This window comes from Sander lucioperca, chromosome 12 (genome assembly GCF_008315115.2).
Source record: "Sander lucioperca isolate FBNREF2018 chromosome 12, SLUC_FBN_1.2, whole genome shotgun sequence".
In the NCBI taxonomy this organism is placed as follows: Eukaryota; Metazoa; Chordata; class Actinopteri; order Perciformes; family Percidae; genus Sander; species Sander lucioperca.
In genome coordinates this window covers 17129040-17153075 of record NC_050184.1, presented here as the reverse complement: position 1 = coordinate 17153075, position 24036 = coordinate 17129040, and the positions used below count along the sequence as shown (strand labels likewise).

The following is a 24036-nucleotide window of genomic DNA, read 5'->3' as shown; positions in this document are numbered from 1 at the left end:
GAATGACTGCACGTGTTGTCTTTAAATGAATACTTTGTCATTTTGGGAAATACGCTCATTCCCTTTCTTGCCGTTAGATGTACACTAAATATGAAGCTACCTCCAGCAGTTGGTTAGTTTAGCTTAGCATCAAGACGTGAAACCATGGGAAAAAAAAAAAAGATAGCCTGGGTAGATTTTTTTTATGCCTTTGGATAGGCCGAGTCTAGCGGTTTCCGTACTCTGTGCTAAGCATGGCTGCTGGTTGTAGATTCATATTTTAACTCTTGGCAAGAACGCCAATAAGTGTATTTCACAAAATGTCAAACGATTCCTTTAATGACAGGATTACAATGCTATTTGATTAATATAATTTATATTGTGTAATTTAGCCAAAGTAAAATACGTGGGTTGTCTATGGGAAGCCCTTAGCTGGAGATGCTTGTCAAACTAGATTTTTAAATCAGGTTCCACCCATGCTGTAAATGCAATTTTAAGGTTTTCAGCTGGAAAATCTGATTTAGAAAAGTAAGACCACATTTTCATCACCCCCAAAAAATGTTATTTGAAAAGTGAAGGGGGGGGGGGGGGGGACAACACACGAGCTGTAATTCAACAATACATTATAACTATACAGATATATTAAGAACACTGGATTACATTTCAATGCTCTGCAACCCATTGACACCCAAGCACTGCCAAAATGATATCTCTCACTATCGGTAGAAGAAACACACAGAGGTGATCCTGCTGGCATTCAAAGTGTTTTCATATTTTACATTAAAAAAAATGTATCATACAGCAGATTCAAACTTGAAGAAATGAGGCATCATTTCTCAACGTAACTGGTCCTTTGAAATAACCATCACAAACAGCGATTTTTGCACTCTCTCCATTACTGCATAGTTCAGCAGGCATCCTGCACTGCTAAGGCTACACCGACGGCATTAATGAGCGGAAACATTTATACTTTTTTTTGTAAGTCTCTACTGGAAAAGCTTCAAACACGTGTGTGTTGCGGACTTCCAAATACAAAAGGTTACTCCTCCTTGTCATTTTAGTGTTGACTATAGCTTTTCTTTTTCTCCAACTCCAATGGCTCCAGCCAACAGCCCACTGCCTCAGGGCATCGGGTTCATAGTCCCATTCAGAGCGGTTCTGCATCATTTAGAGCAAATGGACCAATAGTTTGACATTTATAAAAGACTCATTGTTTTGGAAGGAGAAGCGAAATATCTTGATTACAGTTGTGGTTAACATGGTCACACCAGGACATGGAAACTAGAGTAAAAATAACACAACATTTAATTTATCCTTTCTGTTCCGTTACAATGTAGAACTGCCCAGCATGATTTCCATCCATATCAGTTCAACACAACAAAGTCAACACCATAACCACAGTTGAGACTCCCCCAATCCTTCCCTGATCTCAAAAAGTCTCTGAAATGAAACCAAAGTGATATTTTAAAAAAAAAAAACAGAGACATTGGAAAGAGGAAAGACAAAAACGTATGTAAGAAAATCAGATGAAGTAGCTTCGCAGAAGATAATTGAAAGAAATTAGGTCAGACAAAATGAAAATAAAAACCTGGATAAGTTAGACTCATAACAAATGAAAAGACAAAAACAAAAATGTGCATAAACCGTCGTTGGACAAGCTTTGGCCCACTGTGTTGTGTGCAAGGTGAAAACAGCAGGAGACATTAACCGTCCATCAGAGGAGAATTCCCTCTGAGTCTCTGTCCTGGAAAAAGGAGGGGAGGGGAGGGGGGAGGAGAGAGAGCGAGAGAGAGTGAGAGAGAGAGAGAGAGAGAGAGAGAGGGTTTAGCTCTGCCATCTTGCTGTTCTTTCCCATGAGGCCAGTGGGTGGGGCTGTTGCACCATAAAAAGAACCCCTCTTGATCCCCCCTACACACAAGTCAGTGCTTGTTTGACATGAAGAATTAAAAAATATATACATTAAAAAAACTGAATGGGACAAAAATAAAGTAACAACCATCAAAAAAAAAAGAAAAAAAAAAAAAAAAAAAAAGACAACAGCAGTGACAGTAACGACTCAGTCGATCTTGACTGCAGCATAGATTTTCCTGATGAACATGTAGGCTGCGTAGAAGCCGATCGTGCCCGTGAGCAGCCAGAACGACAGGACCATCAGGGCCGTGTAGCCGAAATACAAGAGGGAGGGGATGAACTCCACAATGTCCAACTGGGGAGAAATGAAGAGAAGAGGAATCAATTTCAATGCGCTGTTCATTTGCCATCTTATTTAGGGTTTTTTTTGCCATTCACTTTCTATTAAGTTGGCAGACTTGCAAGAGATTTTAAAAAATCAAATCAGCAGAGGACGAGATATTCTGACTTTAAGGACACGGAATACATTACATTGCAGATGTCATCAAGCTATATATATATATATATATATATATATATATATATATATATCTCATTTAGACAGAGGTCTCCATTATGTTAATGTTTGTTTCTGTACTTTTTTTGGGGACCGACCGAATTACGTCGGTACTACCGAGCACCGATTCACGTTAAATGAAAAGGTGCAATATTTTACACACACACACACACACGTTTGTTAACGTCACAGCAATGCCGGTTAAGTGGTTGCGAGTGTCGTTACACTTTTCAAAACCCCACACAGACAGCGTTCGCTGCAATATAATATTAATGGTGAGCCTAGGGCGACCGCGGTGCAGTTACACTTCCTCTGGGCCACGCAGGCACACCAGTGTTCTCTATGCCCTGGTGATAGACTGACAGGCTGGAGGTTTTAAGGCAAGGTAACCTGATTTCTATTGCGGGTACCGGAACCAAATTTCAGGTACCGAAAAAAATGTGAACGGTACCCAACCCTATTTTGGTTTTATTCAGACATAAGAGAACAGTTACAGAAAGAGCCAGAAGACTCCCGTGAAATTTTGCACATGGTGCGCGAGAAGGAGCGGTGTCGCCGCTGAGAACAGCTGCCAGGTAATGGCATGAGGAGAGAGGAGTGTTTCTCTTCTTTAACAAGTAGGGTTGGGTATCGTTTGTATTTTCACGATTCCGAACCGGTACTTTTAAAACAATTCCTAAACAGATTCTTGAAAAACTGAAAAATTACATCAAAGATGTAATATGTTTAATGGCGATCACGTAGAGTGAATGGTTAATATGCTTTTACGTCCGTTTTGGTGAGCCCAGAGGGTAAATATGGCATTTTAAAAGTAGCCTACATTTACGGTAGCTAGTTAACGGAGAAAAGTGTGATGTTTTTACGTCTGTTTCGGAGTGACAGGGGGAAAATATTTCAGTCGACACATTAAGTGGAACCGAAATGAGGAACCGAAATTTACGGTCTAATCCGGTCTGATTCTTACCGGTTGCGTAGAAACCCAACCCTATTAACAAGCTGCATCCCTGATGGCTTTCACATCTCACGTTGCAATCGAAGCAAGACGCCCACCACTCAAAAATGTGGTTTTCGTCGTGTTACTTCAGTTGGAGGTTTGAGCTTCACTGTGCAGCGTGATGTGTGTGCAGAGTTGGACACTAGAAAGCCGTTTTCACATCCGTCTCACCTTAAAACTCAACACATGCACTTACAACCAGGATTTTGTGGAATTGCCTCCAGTGTACTTTTTAGTCAAGCAGAAGAATATAATATAATTCAGTTAAATATTCATAGATTCAGGACTTTTTGAATAATGGCGAACAAATAGATTGAGATTTCCAACAAGGTGATAAACCATTATCACTCATGAAATGTATTTAGGGGATCTTTAATCCCCCATCAATTTCATTATTTACTAAATAAATCTACTTTATTAAGCCAGACACAGAATGACAAGAAGTTAAGTTTTGGGTCTTAGGTGCTTATTTAGACAGTGGACTGAAACATAACTTGCCATCACATTTACACAACGAGGTGCATGTCTGAAAAAGTGACTCATGAGTCAAACTTCAAAAACACATTTCCCATAATGCAACATAATACCGCAGTCTTCTTGTTAAATGCCCTCCTCTTTCAAAACCAATGCATCTAGTTCATAATGCAGGTTTTCTATCAAATATTTGAAGTCTCGGGCCTAACTCAAACTAATCCTGATGATGTATCAGAGATACTAATTATTTCATTCAATGAGTGCCATTAAGACAAACTCACGTGACAACATGTGCCATCATTTCAAAGATTACTACAGGTAATAATAGTATGTCCAATTAAAACCCATTGATTTCTTCAGCTGCCATCTTCTTGGCTGCAGTGGAATCAAAGAAGATCCTGTTGACTGAAATGTCTCAAACCGCCTCAGGGCCTTTACCTTGTTGACAAAGTAGAAGACGGCGTAAATGAGGACGTAGAACGCCGAGCCTCCTGAAACCAGAAAGGTTCTCCACCACCACCGGTAGTCCTGGTCGAAGGGAGAAACGGAAAAAAACAGATGATGCAGCTATGGTTCAGGCAGAAGCAGTAGGTAGGTTTACTGCTGGATAATGTTGGCAACACACAACACATACACACAGAAAATGACACTATCCAACACTGAGGAGAAACTTTTATAAAGCACTGCATCACTTCCCTCACACTGCAAGTCCTACTGTCTAACTGACGTGACGTTCTGGGCGGTAACCTGGATGCGCGGCCATATTGGAGGCACTCGGGGTAAACAACTGAACGGAGTAATGTGCGCTTTGGATACTCTACTTTGAAAAGCTCATCAAAACGCATCCAAGATACAAAGGCATATAGGGAAGGACTTGGACCACAAGAAAAGGCACGATATTTCGAGAAATTACGGTTTATTAGTAGTGAAGATCCCTAAAAGTTGGCTCCCTCTTCTTGGATCCATGACGACCCGGTGATTCTTCCTTCAGCTGCATATCCCGATATAGTCAACTACCTGGTTTTCTCGCAGAGCCCATACACAGCGGAAGACCTTAGATCCTACAAAGGTTTGGAGGCCTATAACCAGATGGCGTGTGGATGGGTGAGGGAGACGCAGTACCAAGTCATTATGACCAATGTATTGTGAAGCCAAAGTAAGTAATGCAATAACGTTTTTTTTTTCCATTTCAAAGACCGAATAAGACAGATTTTTCCCTCGTAGATCCTGGTTGAGCTTTGCCAACCAAAAGCGCCTCCTTTCCTCTGATAACTTCTGGAATTCCTCTCCCTGGTTTTTAATAACTTTTGGAAGTCGATAAAAAAGTCGATTCCAAATGTTTTTCTCGGTCTGACCTATTGGTACAAACTAAAACACGGCAATAATTAACCATTTTCCTTGACGACTTTTGGGATCTATTTCAGTGCCTGTGCTTTGCTGTGATGCAGAGTACCTCCAACATGGCGACTTCGGGTCTGATGACGCGTCGTGAAAACCCTCTATAGAGAGAGCACATTTAAGTCCTGCCCCCACCGGAGGGGAAAAGAACTCTTCCTCTCCAATGACTGAAGGTGCCTCCTCGTCTAATTCGTCTGCTAGCAAACAACAGAAACAGGTCTAAAAGCTGAAAAAACCATAACTTGAGTTTGTATAAGCTGCCGACCAGAAAAACTGAGATTTCATGAAGATAAAAGTGGATACAGACGTGAGGAATCAGCAGGAGGAATGGAGACTGTGGGATCCTAAGACGCTAGGCTAACGTTACGTCCGACATTACGTATGTTAGCTTAACTTACAGACATATAGTTAGGCTAACCCCCAATTTCCACCAACTGCGCAACGGCTGCGGATCCGCTCCGGAACTGCTGCGGAGTCAATAGGTTTTCATTAAAGTCAATGCGGCTGCGTTCTGACTCCGTCCCAGCTCCGGCGATCCGCAGCCCTCCGGAGCCGATACGCAGAGCTTCTATTTTTGCCGGATGCCGGAGAGTTCCGCAGCAATTTAGCACAGGGCAGATTGTGCGGGACAGGAAGTCGAGCAGAATAGAAACAAAATAAAACATCTGGTTAATTTTCAAAATAAAATAGACCGTGCTCACGGCGGATCATATTTCCCTGCACTATACCTTGAAAACGTCATAATGGGAGGAGACAGGATGGAAACAAACTGTTGTTGGTTTTGTGGTTCTGTTTATAGAAACTACATCCTGTTATATCGCGCGATCATACATGAATGATCTCGTGGGTCCTCGTGACTTCAGCTGTCAGTCATGGCCGCAGCCGTTCCGCAACAAATCCGGACCTGGTGGGTATTGAAGGACGGCGGAGCACGGAGCCGACCTGCAGCCGTTCCACAGTTGGTGGAAATCCGCCGTTAAACTGCCATTTGGAAATTCGACTTGGTAACAAAATGCTTGCTGCAAACGTAACGTCGGAGATAATGTTAGCTTAGTGTCAGGCTCCCACAGTCTCTCTGCTTCTTCCTCCCGTCTGTGTTCACTTTTGTCTTCATAAAAGCTCAGTTTTTCAGGTCAGCAGCTTATTAACTAACTAAACTTTATTTTCCCTGTTGGTAGTGAATATAGCCATACAGCAGCTTTTAGGCATTTTTCTGTTGTTGCTAGCAGATGAAATTGACGCGGAGGCACCTTCAATACAAGTAAAGGGAGAGCGGTGAAATCTTTCTCTATATGTTGTTAATAAATTATTTACCAATGCTTTATAAAGTAGTGAAATGCAGCACTTTCATGTGTATTCACACCTAGCCTAAATGAACTTACCTCTGCACAGAGCTGGAAATAAACCATTACAATGCTGATCTGAGAGCAGGAGACCACCAAGATGATGAAGACCAGAAACAGGAAGCCAAAGAGGTAATAGAACTGATTCTCCCAGATGGCCTGTAGGTGGAGACACAAACAACGAGACACACACACACACACACACACACACACACACACACACACACACACACACACACACACACATTGTGTGAGGACTAGGCCACTGACTTCATCTAATACACTTTTAGACAATTTTAGGAAATTTCGATCTGTAGTAAAGGTGCTCTAAGTGATGTCACGCGTTTCTTAGGCTACAACATGAAAACACGAAAACACACACAAACAGTTGTACAGCATTGAAAGAAGAGGTGATCTGGCTTTTGAATCGATCACTACACATTTAGAGCAGAGCAGTTGTACTCACACTGAAGATGAAGAAGAGCTCGATGAACATGGCACCGAATGGCAGGATCCCGGCCATCAGGATCCTAGTGGAGAGAAAACAAAACATTTTGATCTCAAGAAAGCATGCCTTAACTCAACATTTTAAACCCTACAATACAGAACGTCAGCCATCCCAGTAAATGGCCACAGATTAAAAGCAGACTGTTTAAACACTCACCCTACAAACTTGTTCATGTACCAGCGCTGCTCTGGGACCTGCCGAGGGATCTGGTTGGTGCGTACTGGGTTATCATACGGCTGTTTGCGGAAGCCAAAGTAGTAGCCCAGGTAGACCAAGGGCATGGAGATACCGAACCACATACACAGCAGGGCCAGCATTGTGGTGAAAGGAACCTAGAGTGGTAAGAGAAGACAGCAGGGACACAAGAAATAAAGGAAGATGTTTAATAATCCATGTGACTGTATTTGTAAGTGGAAAATTATTTTTGATATTTCTTTTCTCAAAAGTTACATAGTCTCACTTTAATATGCTAAAAGTGATTTAGGGTCAATCTTTCCTTTAAAACGAAGTTTTACAAGTGATCTGTTACAACTGGTATATTAACGTCACTATTACAATAGGGCTGTGTATTGGCAAGAATCTGACGATACGATACGTATCACGATACATGGGTCACGATTCAATATATTGCAATATATTTCGTTACTGTGCGTAAGGCAATATATTGGGATTTTTTTAAAGTATAATTTTAGAAAAACTAATCTTTAAAAAAAGACATGATGTTCATAAAAGTCAAAGAAGTTTACTTTAGGGAAACAATTCAGTACACAGAAAATCAAACTGCCAGTTTGGGATTGTGGTTCACAGGTTCTTAGTGAGCTAATGTTTATATGCTAAAGTAGGCCAAAGTTCAGCCATAGCTACATTGTTAGCTTCTAGCAAAACGTCAGGCACTGCTAGGCACTGTTAGGCAAGGACACTAGTGGTGTGTCTCAGCATAGCCATCTAGCAGTACAACATAAACATGAACCACTGTCTTACATGAATATTTTTGAACGTTTAATAAAAATAAAATCGATATTGCCTTTTTGAAAATCGATACAGTATTGCAAAATAAAATATCGCGATACTCAAGTGTATCGATTTTTTTCTTACACCCCTATATTACAATAATGTAATTATCCTTCTAGCTGGCTTGTTCCCTAAATTGCTATGAATGTTCACTGAGTGCATACATTTTAAATAAGGTGTTTCTATGTCATGATACTCACTGCCCCGGAGGAGTGCTCTCCCCAGATGAAACAGTTGAGGATAAAGCAGATTCCAAAAACAACGGCAGGATACAACGTTGCTGTCTACAGGGGAGACAAAACAAACAACCTAAGCCTCTCTGTTCACAGCAACACTTCTTTTATTTTAAACTTGGGGCCCACTGAGGGAGACCCTGATTCATAATGGGGCCGTGCGCACAGCATTGGGGTGGCAGTAGCTCAGTCCGTAGGGTGGTTGGGTTGGGAACCGGAGGGTTGCCGGTTCAAGTCCCAGTACGGACCAAAGTACAGAGTGTGGATTGGTAGCTGGAGAGATGCCAGTTCACCTCCTGGGCGCTGCCAGGTGCTCTTGAGCACCCCCCCCAACCGCTCAGGGCTCTGGTCTAGCACTGGCAGCCCACTCACTGACATCGCTCCATTTGTGCATGAATAGGTCCTGAGCACGTGTGTGTATTTCAGGCCCGTGTGTAGTGATTTCTAACAAACAGAGTGTAAATTGTAATTCCCCCACTGGGGATCAATAAATAAATAAATGCAATTAGACAATAACATTTCAATTACAACAGATAAAACGTTTAACCAATCAAAAAAGCAGCCAGATACATAGAAGTCATTTATCAAGCTGCCTTGCTTGCAGAACTCAAAACAAACATTGGGTATATAGCATTTCAAAATAAGCAGATATACTAACGCAGGAGTGATGAGAGCTTTAGTTGATTATTGACTTACACAAAATGCTCCTTTCCTCCACCGATGGCCCTTCAGTGTACGGTACAGTCTGCCAGCAAAGTAGCCACCAAATACACTGGAAAAAAAGCAGTGTAACATCAAAGAAATGCACTATTTGAAAATAGCTCAATTCCTGAGTCTTTGGGATTCTCTACATGAGGATTAGAAGGATGAATATGGCTCTTACCCCATGAACATGAAGAGGAAGCAGGCAGTGGTCATCAAGGCTCCTCTACTGGATGGAGACAGCATGCCCAACATGGCAACAACTAGGACATACACAGCGGAGCACGCGGTGGTTAGAACATTTCACAGATTGCAATGACAATTGCGCACTGTGTTACACAAATTTAAGTCATCTGTATATTTCCAGTTTTCCGCAGTAACCTAATTTTGGAGATCCCATGTAAATAATAATAATAAAAAAAACGGGCCAGTGAATTCTTGGGAGTCTCCTCTGGTTGCCTGGCAACCTCACTGTGATGACAAGACTCCAGGAAGTCACTGCGCCGGCCAAGAAATTGGGATGCAGCTTTTTTTTATTTATTTATTCATCTTATTTAGCAAAATCATTTAAAGTTATAAAATAAACATTGACAATGTGATTTTAGACTCTCACACATTCTTCTGGACAATGACTCATTACATCTAATGTCAAACAACACATGAGGTAACTGGAGTAGTCTGGTGAACATGAAGCATAGAACTTCTCAATCATTTAGACTAGAGATGTTCCGATACTAATACCAGTATCAGTATCGGCTCTGATGCTGCCTAAAATGCTGGTATCGGTATCGGGAAGTACTGGAGTTTATGCACCGATCCGATACCAAGTAATAAAGCCCTAAAGAAAATCTACGTTAAAGTAGTTTATGTTCTTTTTCCGTTATAACTGACTGTCAAACTGGATAATAAAAGAAAGTTCTGTGGCGTTCATTGTTTGTGTTTGTTCATGCTTCACAAAGAGTTTAACCTGAGCCAGACCGACAACAAAGATAGAAATCATATCACATCCATACAGGGATAGTAGTAAACACTTGTTAAAACATAAAATACATGACACACTGGTATCGGATCAGTACTTGGTATCGGCCGATACGCAAGTTCAGGTATCGGAATCGGTATCGGGAAGCAAAAAATGGTATCGGACCATCTCTAATTTAGACACATTGAACTAATTTTGGTTTCGAAGCAATCAAATGTATTTGTATGCATGTTAACGTTATGACCTTTGTACTCCTTCAGACAAAGCCCGTCGAGCGGTTGTCCATGTGCTGCAGACGCATTTCATTGTTTGTTTCTGCATATTTTGGCCTTTCACATACTTATTTTTGCTGCTGAATTTGAATTTGTTGCTGAATGTGAGCCCTAGCACCATGGGAACATTCCTTTGACCCAATTTTACCTCATGTTTTATCCTGTGAATACATGATGGGAAAAGAACATCGTGGTCTAAGGCTACGAGTGTCCACGTAGCGTTTTATTCTGAGTGCAGCATCTTTCTTTTCAGAGGGCTCCATCTTTTTTGCAAACTCTTTGCATCGACTGTTTGGCACGGATGATTAATACGGTCACACAACGCTTACAGGCTGCGTACAGATGACAAGAAGTAGATGGAGCGGATTGCAAAATAGAGGAAGAAAGCGCAAAAGGGCAAAGAGAAGAGACAGGCCAGAGAAAACGTTAATGCCGTTGCCATAGAAACAAAGCCCACAGGATGAAGCACTTGCCAGCGCCAGAGAAAAAAGAAAACCAACTCACAGATGACGATGAGGATCATGCAAAAGAGCTGGATCCCTGAGCCCAGCAGAGAGCTGAGGATCATGGGATATTGAGGCGGCCTGAAGACATCACCGTGGACATTCTTCCATCCTGACTCCTCCATGGTGTCCTCCTGGTTAGATAGGGATAGAGATAAGTAGAGAAAAGTGTGGTCAAGTGCCTGGAATATACCGATTTATTAAACGTCAAGAGCCCAAGTTGATTTCAGTTACACTTAAATCAAATCATTCTATGCAATTTCTCAAAGACATGCGTTCTTTCCCCAAAGGACTTGTCGGTGTGTATTTTCTTACGATGTCATCCTCTCTGTTGTAGTTAGCAATGTCCTTCCTCAAGGTCCTGATAATGATCATACTCAGAATACCTGAAAGGGAAAAGGCGGGAAACGAGAAGGATGTCAGTCAGTTCGAAAGACAGACATCAACATTTTCCATTCTGTGATAAAACTATAGATTTAGTACATATTGCATAATATATAGATTTTAAGGGTGTCACGATTTCCATTTTAATTCGAAATCGACCGAAATTAAGTCACAATGTCGAACTTGTGGAAAAATGGAGTCAAACTCTTCTAACTTAGCTACAGCCAGTCAAAAGATAGCACGGCAACTGCAGATGCAGGAGACCCATGGACAGAACTTGAACTCCCTCCTCTTTCACTCTTTTGCTGGTGTGGAAGTATTTTCGATTTCCAGTGAGTGACAATGTTCGATAGCAGCGACGGCACCGTTTGGCTTAGTATCAATGCTGTTAGCATCGTGGCTAACACTGTTGTTACTTTATTTTTTGACAAATCGTATCGGCTCTGCTTTCTAACATGATGTCATTGTGCTAACCGAGCACTGTTAGCCTTTACAACAGAGCTGCTTCACTACACTTGTTAGATAATGCTTCATTACAGAGTTCTCTGTTGATTCGTGCCACTGTGTGCTTGTGGTGGGAAATTAATGTAAACAGAGAGCGGTGTGTCGGAAAAGCAATGCGCTGTGACGTAGGCCCCCTTCAAGGCCAGGCTAATTTTGGAAGTCCCTCTAGTGGACAGAATATGTAACAACAACCACATGCTTATAGTAATAGTTGACCAACTGCCACTTTGCTCGTTTGAAAGCCATGATGTCTCTCTCTCTCTCATGGGTGGGCCAAATTCTCTGGGCGGGAAAAGCAGAGAAAGGGGAGGTAACCTTTCCCCTTATGACCTCATAAATTTTCTCAAAGGCAGAGCAGGATACCCAGGGCTCGGTTTACACCTATCGCCATTTCTAGCCACTGGGGGACCGTAGGCAGGCTGGGGGAACGCATATTAATGTTTAAAAACCTCATAAAGTGACATTTACATGCCATGGGACCTTTGAAAAAAATAAATGTAAAAATCGAGAATCGAACCGAACCGAACCGTGACCTTAGAACCGAAATTTTTAATCGAATCGAGGATTTGGAGAATCGTGACACCCCTAATAGACTTACATCACTTTTACAAGCTTTAAATGTTTCAAGAGTTTCCAGAGAAGTGTAAACAAAGCACAAGGCCGATGCTATGTGTTAGGGCTGGATGATTAATCGAAAAATAATCGTAACCGAAATTCAGAGCCTATAACCGACGTAGTTTTACCAAGTCGGTTATTTCGGTCTTTTAATCCTATTAATATTTCCGCGGCCGCCCACTGTGTGTTAATGTACTTTCCCCTTAAAACATTACGGCCGCCGCGTGTGTAGTCACGTGACTCCGCCCCGTCCAGTCTGCGACCATAGGTGCTTTCCGATCGGATAGTACTTGTACTTTTTAGAGGTAAAGTACACTTCTAAGCAGTTCTAAGAACTACTCTCCCCCAAAATCTTTTTTCCCGTTTGCATTCCCACTGGCCAAGTGGCCATAGGGACTGGTAGGAGGGGTAAGGGAGCGACGCAAGCACGGCAACGGTCTTCATAGCATCGTCACTAGACTGTAGCGCCACATACAACAACAACAAATTATGCTAATACTTGTGCACTTTTCCTATATTAAATGCACGTCCATTCTCGTAGTAATTCACGTAATGTTTTACTCAACACAGACTGGGCTTTATTATACTCGGAATAGACCCCGCCTCTGCCTGCAGCGCTGTGGACGTGTGTGTGTGTGTGTGTGTGTGTGTGTGTGTGTGTGTGTGAGACGGCCGGCGAGCCGCAGGACACGCTTGTGGAGTTTAACTCCGAAAAGACAGTTAACCACAGATGGACATTTATTATTTATTTTCTACATTTTTAGGAAACTTTTTTTTCACAATAAAACTTTTTTATAAGACGTTTTTATTTCATTGTAAAATCTACTGTTGTAGATTTCAGTTCAGTTGTTATCAATTGCTTATCTGTGTGTTGTTTCCTTATTTTAGAATCACAAAGATAGGATTATGCACTCTTTCATTAGAAAAAATAACCGTGAACATATTTACAGTATAAGAAAGAAAAAAAAGTAAAATAATCGTTCAATAATCGTAATTGAGGTAACTTGTTCGATTAATCGTGATTATGATTTTAGCCAAAATCGTCCAGCCCTACTATGTGTTACAATTTCATGGCCATGTTTGACATTAAATTTGTATTCACTCATTTTCTGCCATGGGCCTGATGGCCTACAGTACTTTCTTGTGTTGATATGGACATTCAAGAGGTGGCAGTTGCGCCGAGCTGGATTCGCCAAAGATATAACATACCAGACAGGAAGAAGACGACCACCACAGAGTTGACAATGGAGAACCAGTGAATTTGGACATCGCTCATGGTCAGGTACGTGTCCCATCGAGACGCCCACTTGACCTCACTCTCCTGCACAGAGGAGATAAGAAGCTCAGCAGTCCTTCCTCTACATTTATCTAGCTTTTATTCAACCCCTCAACCTGGGAAACTGACCCTGCTGGGGAAAAAAACCTGAATTTTATCACCCGACCTTGTTGCTTTGAAATGAATGAACCTGAACATTTCCAACTGCAATCTGTAAGTATTTGGACCGTTACACATTTTCTATTGTAGCAGAGTTTTCAAAATTAAAGCTGGGAAACAGGTTGCTGTGAGTCGACTTTTAAAATGTAATCTTTGTTTTGCTTGATTTGCTAAATTATAAGATTTCTAAGGAACTATTTGCTGCCTTTTTAGGGCTTTATGTGGACCAAACTGTAAGTGAGAAGACTATATGAGACATGGAATAACACAGTCAAAGATATTTGACTTTTTCGAAATAAAAGCATGAAAATACACTCTATATGTCTGGCCCTTGATGCGATTCTCCTTTTCCAGTGTGGCCCTTAGTGAAGTTGAGTTTGACACCCCCGGTCTAAAGGGAACCACAGAGAGAAAGCCCTGACATCACATGATCACATAGATAAAAATGAATTAACATGTTTTAATTTCAAACTAATCCTTTGTTAAATACAGCAATTTGGGTGGTTTTACAAAATTATTCACAGCTGTGGATCGGTTGGGAGAGCCGTTGCCTAACAATCGCCTCGAACAGTCGCCTTGGCCACAGTGTAATAATGTGTGTGAATGGTGAATGGTGCCTGTAATATATAAAAGCACTTGAGAGTCAATGCAGCAATCACTGACCTCCCAGTGGACAGAGTAGGTGAAGAGGACCTCGTTCTCCTTGGTCGGGTCAATCTCCTGTGGCGAAGAGCCACTGGCCTCGGGCAAGGTGCAAGTCTTCTTACTTTCCTCAGCCTTCAGATCTGAGAATAAATACAGAGGAAGCATTACAAGAAGCGAGGGACTCTACAGTTCACTACACTACAGTACAGTTTTATAAATCATTTGTCATTTGAACACTGTTGTTTTTCTAGCAAACATCCTGAACTTCAAGGCTTAAGGCTGGGTTGGTAAAAAGCACAACACCACATCCACAATACGAGCCTAAACATGTTAATAAAAGAAAAACTAAAAGTATTAAATGACCTTTGAATACTACAAGGGGAAGTATGCTGGTCAAATACTACGTGACAAACACTAAAGGTCCTTGCACACTGAAAAAATAAATACGACCTAACGCTGTGTCAATCATGTTTACACACTGGACACTGCCTCTGAAGATTCCGTCCATCATAAAAAAATAAAATAAAAAAATAATCGGAACGGGTTCAATTTTTTTTTTCGCATTCCGTAGCAAACATTTTCATGTGTTTTGACAAGGAGAAGGTATGAGCCTATCCAGAAATGCAGCACAGAAAGATGCCAGCAGAGTGCATCATTTCATAACTCAGATAGTCTGTCAACAGGTCAGATTGTAATATACAGGAGGAGGAAGATGATGAGGAGAATGGAAGAAGGGAATATGAGACGCAGACAGAAAAAGGAGAGCAACAGTGTAGTGATGGAGACAGAGAGCGAGGGCAGGGCGACTCTTTCAGGTAGCCGGGGGGCCGAGCGCTGGAACACGCAGGCAGAGAGAGAGAGAGAGAGGTAACTGTCAACGGAGAGAAGCGAGGGATGAAAGGAGGGAGAAGGAGAGAGAGAGGCAGAGCCACAACAGCGTCACATTTTGTATTGTTTCTTGCGAAATTTTTCGCAACGGATTAATTGATACGCATCGGACTCAGTGTGCAAGGTTTCTGTTTCCGTTTCTCTCTAGGAAGACTGATACGAAAAAACAATTTTTTACTTTACTGGCCACTCGGGGCCTTGAAATTAATCCTGGCATCAATGTGTAGCGATGCGGACCTGGACGAGTCTGCATCGATGCAGTGACAGACCATTATCGATTATTGCTGATTATTATACTGATGTTGCTTGTAGATGTTCCGCTCGCTGATTTTGTGATGTTTCTGCCTTTTGTCTGTTGTCTGCGGTGTTCAGATTTCGCTACATTCGGGAAGTGTCTTTTTCAAGAGCAGATACAATAAAAAGGGGATTTCATATATGTCTGACTGCTTGAATTTGTCGATGAAAACCATGCGTAGCAATATATAATAATATTGAGGCGGTGACGCATCATGATATCCAAACGATTCCAATCATTGACAGGATAATCATAATCTAATAGAATCGTGAGACCAGTGAAGATTCACACCCCTACTGGCCCCTTTGGAGGCAACACTTGTGTTTCTTCCTTCTATTCAAGTAGCTTTAATCACCATGGGTCAGAAACATTACACAACATCAAGCTATTCAAAATGAGTGCGTTGACACCTACCATCTACTTTTACACTTTGGGGTACGACCTCAAATCGCACCACCCTGTAATTGTGAACTTCCCCTTCCTCCAGCTTCTCTCTGTGGTAGTACAGGATGAAGGACAGATGGTTGTGCAGATAAAACTGAGGGAGAGGAGAAGGGGAAAGACACAAAATTAGTATGCTTAAAAAAATACAAGGAGACTGCTCGTTTGATACATGACATGTATCAGGACCGTAAACTGTATAATATTAATGGACAGAGCATGTGTGACGTCACCCATTGGTTTGTGGAGATCTGCTATGAGTCGTCGAGTTTGCCGTTATGGGGCGCAGCCATCCTGGTTGCGGATGTGACGATTTTAGACGAGAGGGAGGAGTGAGGGAGGAGCCACGTTACCTTACACACTTTCACTGGCAATCACATCATAGCCACACCCTAAAACACCCCCTGCTTTATCGCCGATTTTAAAATCAACGAGACCACAATTCCAAAAAGGAACATCATTCTGTGTTGCAGAAGACTTAAAACTAGCGATTGAGACCATAAACCATTTCCCTTGGATTAGGGTGGCACCACGATCTCGGTTGGAGCTGTCACTGTGGTCCAACGCTCTGCAATGCCCTGCAGTGTCCGGCGATGCTCTGCAGTGTCCAGCTGTGTCCGGCTGCGTCCTGCCAAGTGTCTGCGTCTTGCTACGCCCGCCCATGCTGTGCTGTGCCATGCTACATCCTGTAACGCTCTTCAGTGCCCTGTTATGACATTAACTACTACGACTACCACTTGTAGTCACTGTTCCATTATCTTTGTGACTATTATTGCCACTGTTCATCACATCCCCAACCGGCACCGTCAGACACCGCCTACTAAGAGCCTGGGTCCGAGGTTTCTTCCTAAAAGGGAGTTTTTCCTCGCCACTGCTAATGCTTGCTCTTGGGGGAATTACTGGAATTGTTGGGTCTTTGTAAATTATAGAGTGTGGTCTAGACCTACTCTATCTGTAAAGTGTCTCGAGATAACTCTTGTTATGATTTGATACTATAAATAAATTGAAATGAATTGAATTAAACTCATTATGAAGATGTTTACTGAGGTAATAAATCAAGTGAGAAGTGGGTCACTTTCTCATAGACTTCTACAGAAACCGAACTCCTTTTGCAACCGCACGTGTTGCCCCCTGCTGGAATTCAGATAGAATACAGGTTTAAGGCACTTCCGCATTTGCAGCATTTCGCCGAACCGGATGCTTTGTCCATTAATATTAACAGTCAATGATCAGGACAGGTACAGATGCTGTATAATATCTACCTTGTTGTCGTTGACAAAGCCCAGTCTGTAGCCATGTTCAAACTGGATATCTTTCACCACGTCCTTCTTCTGCTCCTCCTCCCCTGGTGCCTCTCTGTTGGGGTAAAACTCTAACCTGGTGGCGACTGGCAGGTTATCTGCAATACTGAAAGGCACAGGGAGGTGTTCAATCAGTTTTGGTTTGCATATTTAACATTTTAAAAAAAATGTAAGTGCTAAAAAAACAGTTTATCTTAGAGATATGATTGAGAACCAAAAAAAATAAAAGATCTTCCAACTACATTATGTTATGTAAAACACTTGAAGAAGAATTGCTTCAATCATGTCTTTACAAATCTGTTTAGCCTTAGACTTATAGAGTCTGGAGTCACTAAACAAAAAAAAATATTGTTATATATTCCTCTTGGCAATAGGTCAATATTAGCATTCTAGGGTTCCCTGGTAACAACAGAGAGGAAGGGATGCTCACAGGTGAACATAATACTCCTCCTGGATCCGCTCAGCAATCAGCTTGCTCTCTTCTATGCTGAGCTTTTTCTTGTTGCATACCATCTCACATTTCTTATCCTTGTTCATCTCGACACCGTAGAGTGTATTCACAATACGGTCCCCACGCAATACCTCACCTACAAAAAAAAATATTAGAAAAATATCAATATGTATGTATGTATGTATGTATGTATATATATATATATGTATATGTATATATATATATATATATATATATATATACACATACACACACACACACACACACACACACACATATACATATATAAAAATAAACACATTGAAAAGTTTGAATTACTTTTTGTTTTTTTGTAGCAAAATGTAAGTTAAGATTGCTTTTCCTGAATAGGATGAAGTCAAATTAAGTGATACATTTCAGGAAACTTTTTCAGACCACACATCGTGTGAGCAGCAGTCCACTTACCCAGGTTCTCTCCCTTGTAGAAAACAGACTCTGGCTTACAGAAAGGCAGGGAGTAGTATTCATAAGGAAGCTGGGTGCGGGAGCTGGTCAGCTTCACTGCCTGAAAAACAAATGCTCTGACTTACTGACTGGGTTCACAGATACAGTGATATGCAAAACTACACTCACAACAACTTGGTCTGACAGTGGAAACTGTACTTTGGGTGTGGGCTTTCTAACCAGTACCAACGTTAACAAAAAGGTAACTTCCTGCCAGTTAAACACCTTAAACAAACGTTAGTAACTTCCAAATGATGGTGTTGACTGTTGGACACCTGGAATGGGACATATTTGTGTTGATATGTGAATGTCTTTGTGACCATATCTCTATTATTATAATTGTATCTTTTTAATGTGTAAACCAATAGGGTTTAATCATTCACATCCCATTTCCCAAGTAATACAATAACGGGAAAAACTAGTTACATTCCTGGCACAAACCAAATAGGCTCACGCGTACAGCATATATGTGTCACTACAGCAATACACAAGTCTTTTGTGTAAGTCCTTTACGTCCTCCCACGTGGATGCAATTCCCTGAGTCAGCAGGGATGTAAAACTCAGAAGCACAAGCTAACTTTCTATTGGCCCATCTATTGAAGGCTCTACCATCTAAACTAGGCTAACACATTTGAAATCTCAGCATGACAAAATTCCAAATGAAAGCCCACTAAAGATTACCCTAATACCAGCAAATAATACACTAAAGCGGTCAGGTTGGGAACCTGCAGCTTAATGCATATTTCTCCTTGTTACATTTAGTGTCGCTTAAAATATCACCAGTGTTTTTTAAATGTAGATAAAGTAATTCCAAGTCAGTTTCAAAGCTGACAGTCAAACCGATCCATGTAGCACTGCTGAGCTGCTGACCACTTTCTACTCAGCCATCATTCAGCCTGTCATCTGCACCTCCATCACTGTCTGGTTTGGGTCAGCCACCAAACGGGACAGGGCCAGACTGCAACGGACAATTAGGGCTGCAGAGAGGATCATTGGAGCTGACCTTCCCTCCATCCAGGACAGGAAAAGGGCAGAAAACTCTCTGCAGACCCCTCACATCCTGGTCACAAACTGTTCTAACTCCTTCCCTCTGGTCAGCGATACAGGGCACTGTTCGCCAAAACCAGCCGACACAGAGACAGCTTCTTTCCCCAAGCAGTCACTCTGTTGAACACTCAGAAATAGCCCCCACCCTTACACTGAACAAAGTCAATCATCACTGTTCTCATCTACCTCATGTCTATTTCAATCCTACAATTACAATATTGGTATTAATATATTACCATTGCACTGATCTGCCTTGCACTGTATTCATATTTAAATCCTAAAATCTCAGACTATACTGACTGATATTGCACTATTCCTTCCCTCTCTTTTGTATATCTTTTGTAAAATTGTAAATTCTATTGTATTGTTATACTGTACACTTAAGAGTATTTTTACATTTCTTACTGTCCTTTCTGTTTTTATTCTTTATATGTTAAGTGAGTGTTGTACTTTGAGAGCAAAGATTAAACGGAGTCAAAATTCTTGTTTGTTTACGCAATCCTGGCCAATAAAGTTGATTCTGATTCTGATGAAAGTCACCTGTCCGACTAATGGGTTTCCTGTTAGTTTGTACATTTTAATGCACACAGTTCTTGGCTTTTCGGAAATAAGTAGGTGGGAAAATTAAAACGGAGCAGAACTAAAAAGGCAGCGATCCATTTCATTCCCTGGTCTCGACCAGAATGGACCGAAACTACAGATGTGAAAGCAACCTAATATCCACGTTTTTGGTGTAGGGAGGTGGACACTACCATGAATATGGTAAGATCAGAAAAACTCCACAAAGAAAGGCCACAGTTAGGTTAAAACCACAGATCTTCATGGTGTAAGGCAATGGTGCTAATAGAGATGGGCAATATATCGATATTATATCGATATCGTGATATGAGACTAGATATCGTCTTGGATTTTGGATATCGTAATATGGCATAAGTGTTGTCTTTTCCTGGTTTTAAAGGCTGCATTACAGTGAAGTGATGTACTTTTCTGAACTTACCAGACTGTTGTAGCTGTTCTATTATTTACCTTTACCCACTTAGTCATTGCATCCACATTACTGAAGATTATTTATCAAAAATCTCATTGTGTGAATATTTTGTGAAAGCACCAATAGTCAACACTACAATATCGTTGCGGTATCGATATCGAGGTATTTGGTCAAAAATATTGTGATATTTGATTTTCTCCATATCGCCCAGCCCTAGGTGCTAAACACTGTACGCACATAACAAAACGTTCCTGCTAATCCATGAAATGTTGATTAAATGAATTTGACTCTTACCTTGAGATCTACTGTGTCACCTTCGTGGAAGTCCCGGGGAGCAACCCCGGGAACATAGAAGGGCCGGACAAGAGGCAACGAGGACAACAGCAGCAAGGCCCACCACGTCTCCTGCAACACAGACACAACCAAACATTTCTCCACGCAGACAAACACTACATAATATGTTTATATTATGAGATTTCAAAAACATTTGAAATAGAAAGTGATTTCATCATGCCATATAAAATGCTTTCAGGGTTTCCCCCAGAAAAGTTGTTTAGCCTGGTGGCAAGTGTGTATTTTTTTGACTAGGGCCCGACGGGGGCCAGCCACAGACTGATGGCAGCATTACTATAGAGCCCAATAGTTTCTGTGATAACAGAATCATGGACGGAATCGTGAAATTGAGAATTTAAAAAAGCTATAAGACAGATTCCATAGGGCCGTACATTAAGTTACGTGAAGCTACCTGGTTATATGAAAGTACAGTATGACTACGTCTACATTTCCAACCGAGCCGTCCCACTGTAGCTGTAGTAGGGTTGAAAGATTAATCGTTTTCAAATCGAAATCGAGATTTGAATGAATGCGATTAGCTAATCATGAAGACCGCGATTAACCGAATTATCATCATTTATTTAACATGATCGTAGGTGCAACATGTAGATTCTGCTATTGAACTGAGGCATATCAGACATTTCGTTTTACAGGAAAGTACTGATATTTTTTTTATTGGAATTGTTTTTATTATTATAACTTTAACTTCCTTTGCATGATGTTACTGTACAAACAAATGTGTCAAAGCTTATCTGTACCAGGTTAACCCCTCACCTGCAAAAGCGTTGTTTTTGTGTGTAAGACAATGTCACATCAAAATGCATTGCAAAGTCTGGCAGTTAAGGACGCCTGGCTTTACTCTAACATTAAACCAAAACTAACATTTCAGTGACTCGCCAAGTTTACCCAGAAACACAATGAGGGCTTTTACATATTGGGACGGGAGAAAATCTTGTTTCCCCGAAGACATCAATACCAAACACAAAGCCATAGCAACAGAAAACTCGCCTCACAACAACAATGTTTATGTGGAGTGGGCACACACTTAAACTAGGGGTGCATGATATATCGACTCAATATCGTTATCGCAATATCACGTTGTGCAATATTATAACGAAAGGGTTTGCAATATTTGCAATATTTTGTTTATATTGTGGAGCGCTGCGTCCCGTCCGTTGACTGTGTGGCTTAGTTGTGTTTGATTTAGAGCCCGCTTGAAACGCTATAATGATCCTGTTTCATTGGCCAGTTACCGTGCCACTTGCACATGTTAGTACACGTCAGCGCACGGGGCCACTACGTGACAAACCCTATGTTGCGTACCATGTGTGTGCATATTTCAACAGAGTGACAGTGTAAATCAAGAAATAGATAGAGACAACTAAACGGAATGAATCAGAGAAGCAAAAGAAAAGTTGTGTCCTGTTCTCTTTATTTATATATTTTATACTGTACCACCAGTAAAACGTCCTGTTCCGTAGACATGGTCCTTATTTATTTTAAAATGTTGGACCAGTCCAATATGACAGCCAGTTGAAATAAACCTTGTGTTGTAAGAAAACTTGTTTTATTTGTTATGAATCTATTTTTATGCGTTTTCCCATAACTTTTGTAATTTTACATGTTAAAAAAATATCAAAATGAATATCTATATCGCAATATTCATAATCTATATCGCAATATCACATTTTGTAAATATTCTGCAACCCTAACTTAAACCACAGTTAAATCCAATCAAAAATCTAAATGGACTGCATCTATATACCACTTTAATCCAAGTCGCTTTACAATTTACTTCCCATTCACTCACAAACACCATTGGCAGCAAGATACCAGGCAAAACACTAGCCTAACCAGAGGGAAAAACTTGGGGTTCGGTGTTTTATTCAATGACATTTAGAGCCGGGTATCGAAATTTCCCCTTCTACCTGCTGAGCCACAGCCGCCCCAATTTGTGGCATAACTAATGCAACTTGACAGATCTTAAACAGTTATGCAAAGACGAATGGTGGGGAGGGATCTGGAGTGCCCTAATGTGCAAAGCTACAGCCACTCCAGTCAAGGCTGTAACGTACTGTGACGTTAGTTGCTGCCAAGTGTGTGTGTGTGCCTACATTCTACATGAGAGAGGAAGGGGGTACCGTAATTATTGTCTTTAAGAGACAGTTTTTCATTTTGACATCACCGAGTCATTTTCTACTGTTCAAAAAGCAGTATAAATATCAAAAAGCCTAATTGTGTTATTTAGCTAATACTGGAAAACAATAATGATGAAGTAGTTCACGGGGAGCACATGAATTTCATAAGCATTGTGAGTTATGAATGGTAGTGAAGGAAGTGAGCAAGCGTGGCTTCTGTTATCAGACAGTACCCGAGCAGTTAAATAACATTGACAGTCTTAGTTCACGTTATACGTGTCTTGCTGCTGCTGTCTTCTTGACATCTTTCAGCACTATTAACTAACGTTACACCGACAACAACATCAAACTGAGCTGTGTGGCAGAGCAGCTAACAGCTAACGTTTAGCCAAAGTTCGGCTATCTGATTACTCTCAGCTGTATAGCAAATGACAGTCTAACGACCGAGTGCGTGGCCATTTATACGCTGTCAGCACAGTTACATTTCCTAGAGAAATTATACAAATCAGTTTTTTGAAGCACAGCTCACTGGCAGTCAAGCTAGGTAACGTTAATGATAGCTAGCTAGCTAACTCCAGCAAGCAGTTAGCAAATTCGCAAACAGCAGCGAACTCCAGTAAATCCGTACCTAGTTAACGTTAAAATGTTGATATCGAGCAAGGTAGAAATCTACTTTGCCACAATTACAACATTGTGTCTGAGTTCGTTTGGGAAGACAGTATGAGCGACGTGTAGTTTGAAGAAAAAGAGTTCGCTTTTCCACTTACCATAGCCGCGGCCGCCATTTTGAATACGTGTCATTAGTGACGTTGCGGAAGTACTGTGTTTTTTCGAGCTTGCGGAATTCAGGGCTTTCTGCCAGAAAGGGTTTTATTTTGTGATTTTAATCCAAACCATTATCTTTTCCTAAACTTTACCAAGTAGTTTTGTTGCCTAAACCTAAGAAAATTTCTGTCAGAAATGGCTTTTAGGCAGAAAACCCTGAATGCCAACTTTTCCCGTGTGCGTTTTTTTGATTAGCCTAATTAATAGGCTACATTTTTTATTTGACACACCCATATATAGTAGTAACAACAGCCTAATTGAAATAATTACTAAAATGACTTCTAATACGAATACATAGTCATTTGTTTAAGAACAACGTTTACAGTATTGTTTCCATCTTTCTTTGAATAATGTGAAATATGCCTACTTTTACCTTTGTTAAAGGTAGCCTATAATGTAGGATTTTACAAAAAACAATGTATAGGCCTAGACTAATCTCTGCATTCACTCATAATCCGAC

The 24036-nt window shown here is 41.0% G+C and overlaps 1 protein-coding gene across 1 annotated transcript; it reads right to left on the bottom strand.

Moving 5' to 3' along the window:
- Window positions 1–730: 730 nt before the first annotated feature.
- Window positions 731–23617, bottom strand: tm9sf4 (transmembrane 9 superfamily protein member 4). The gene is made up of 18 exons (XM_031286562.2): window positions 23519–23617; window positions 20575–20685; window positions 18207–18306; window positions 17742–17898; window positions 17273–17417; window positions 15984–16107; window positions 14405–14526; window positions 13516–13627; window positions 11119–11189; window positions 10805–10937; window positions 9231–9312; window positions 9044–9119; window positions 8315–8398; window positions 7260–7435; window positions 7062–7125; window positions 6635–6754; window positions 4293–4382; window positions 731–2185 (listed from the first exon to the last, which is right to left on the bottom strand). The coding sequence occupies exons 1-18, from the start codon at window positions 23534–23536 to the stop codon at window positions 2036–2038; spliced, it is 1935 nt and encodes a 644-aa protein (XP_031142422.1). The 5' UTR covers window positions 23537–23617; the 3' UTR covers window positions 731–2035.
- Window positions 23618–24036: the final 419 nt, after the last annotated feature.

What these genes read in the sequence shown, in the direction of transcription:
- tm9sf4 (XM_031286562.2), bottom strand. An exon ending in TACATGAACAAGTTTGTAGG is followed by an intron (nt 7,126 to 7,259) that starts GTGAGTGTTTAA and finishes TCTCTCCACTAG; the next exon opens with GATCCTGATGGCCGGGATCC. An exon ending in TCTTCTACTTTGTCAACAAG is followed by an intron (nt 2,186 to 4,292) that starts GTAAAGGCCCTG and finishes ATTTCTCCCCAG; the next exon opens with TTGGACATTGTGGAGTTCAT.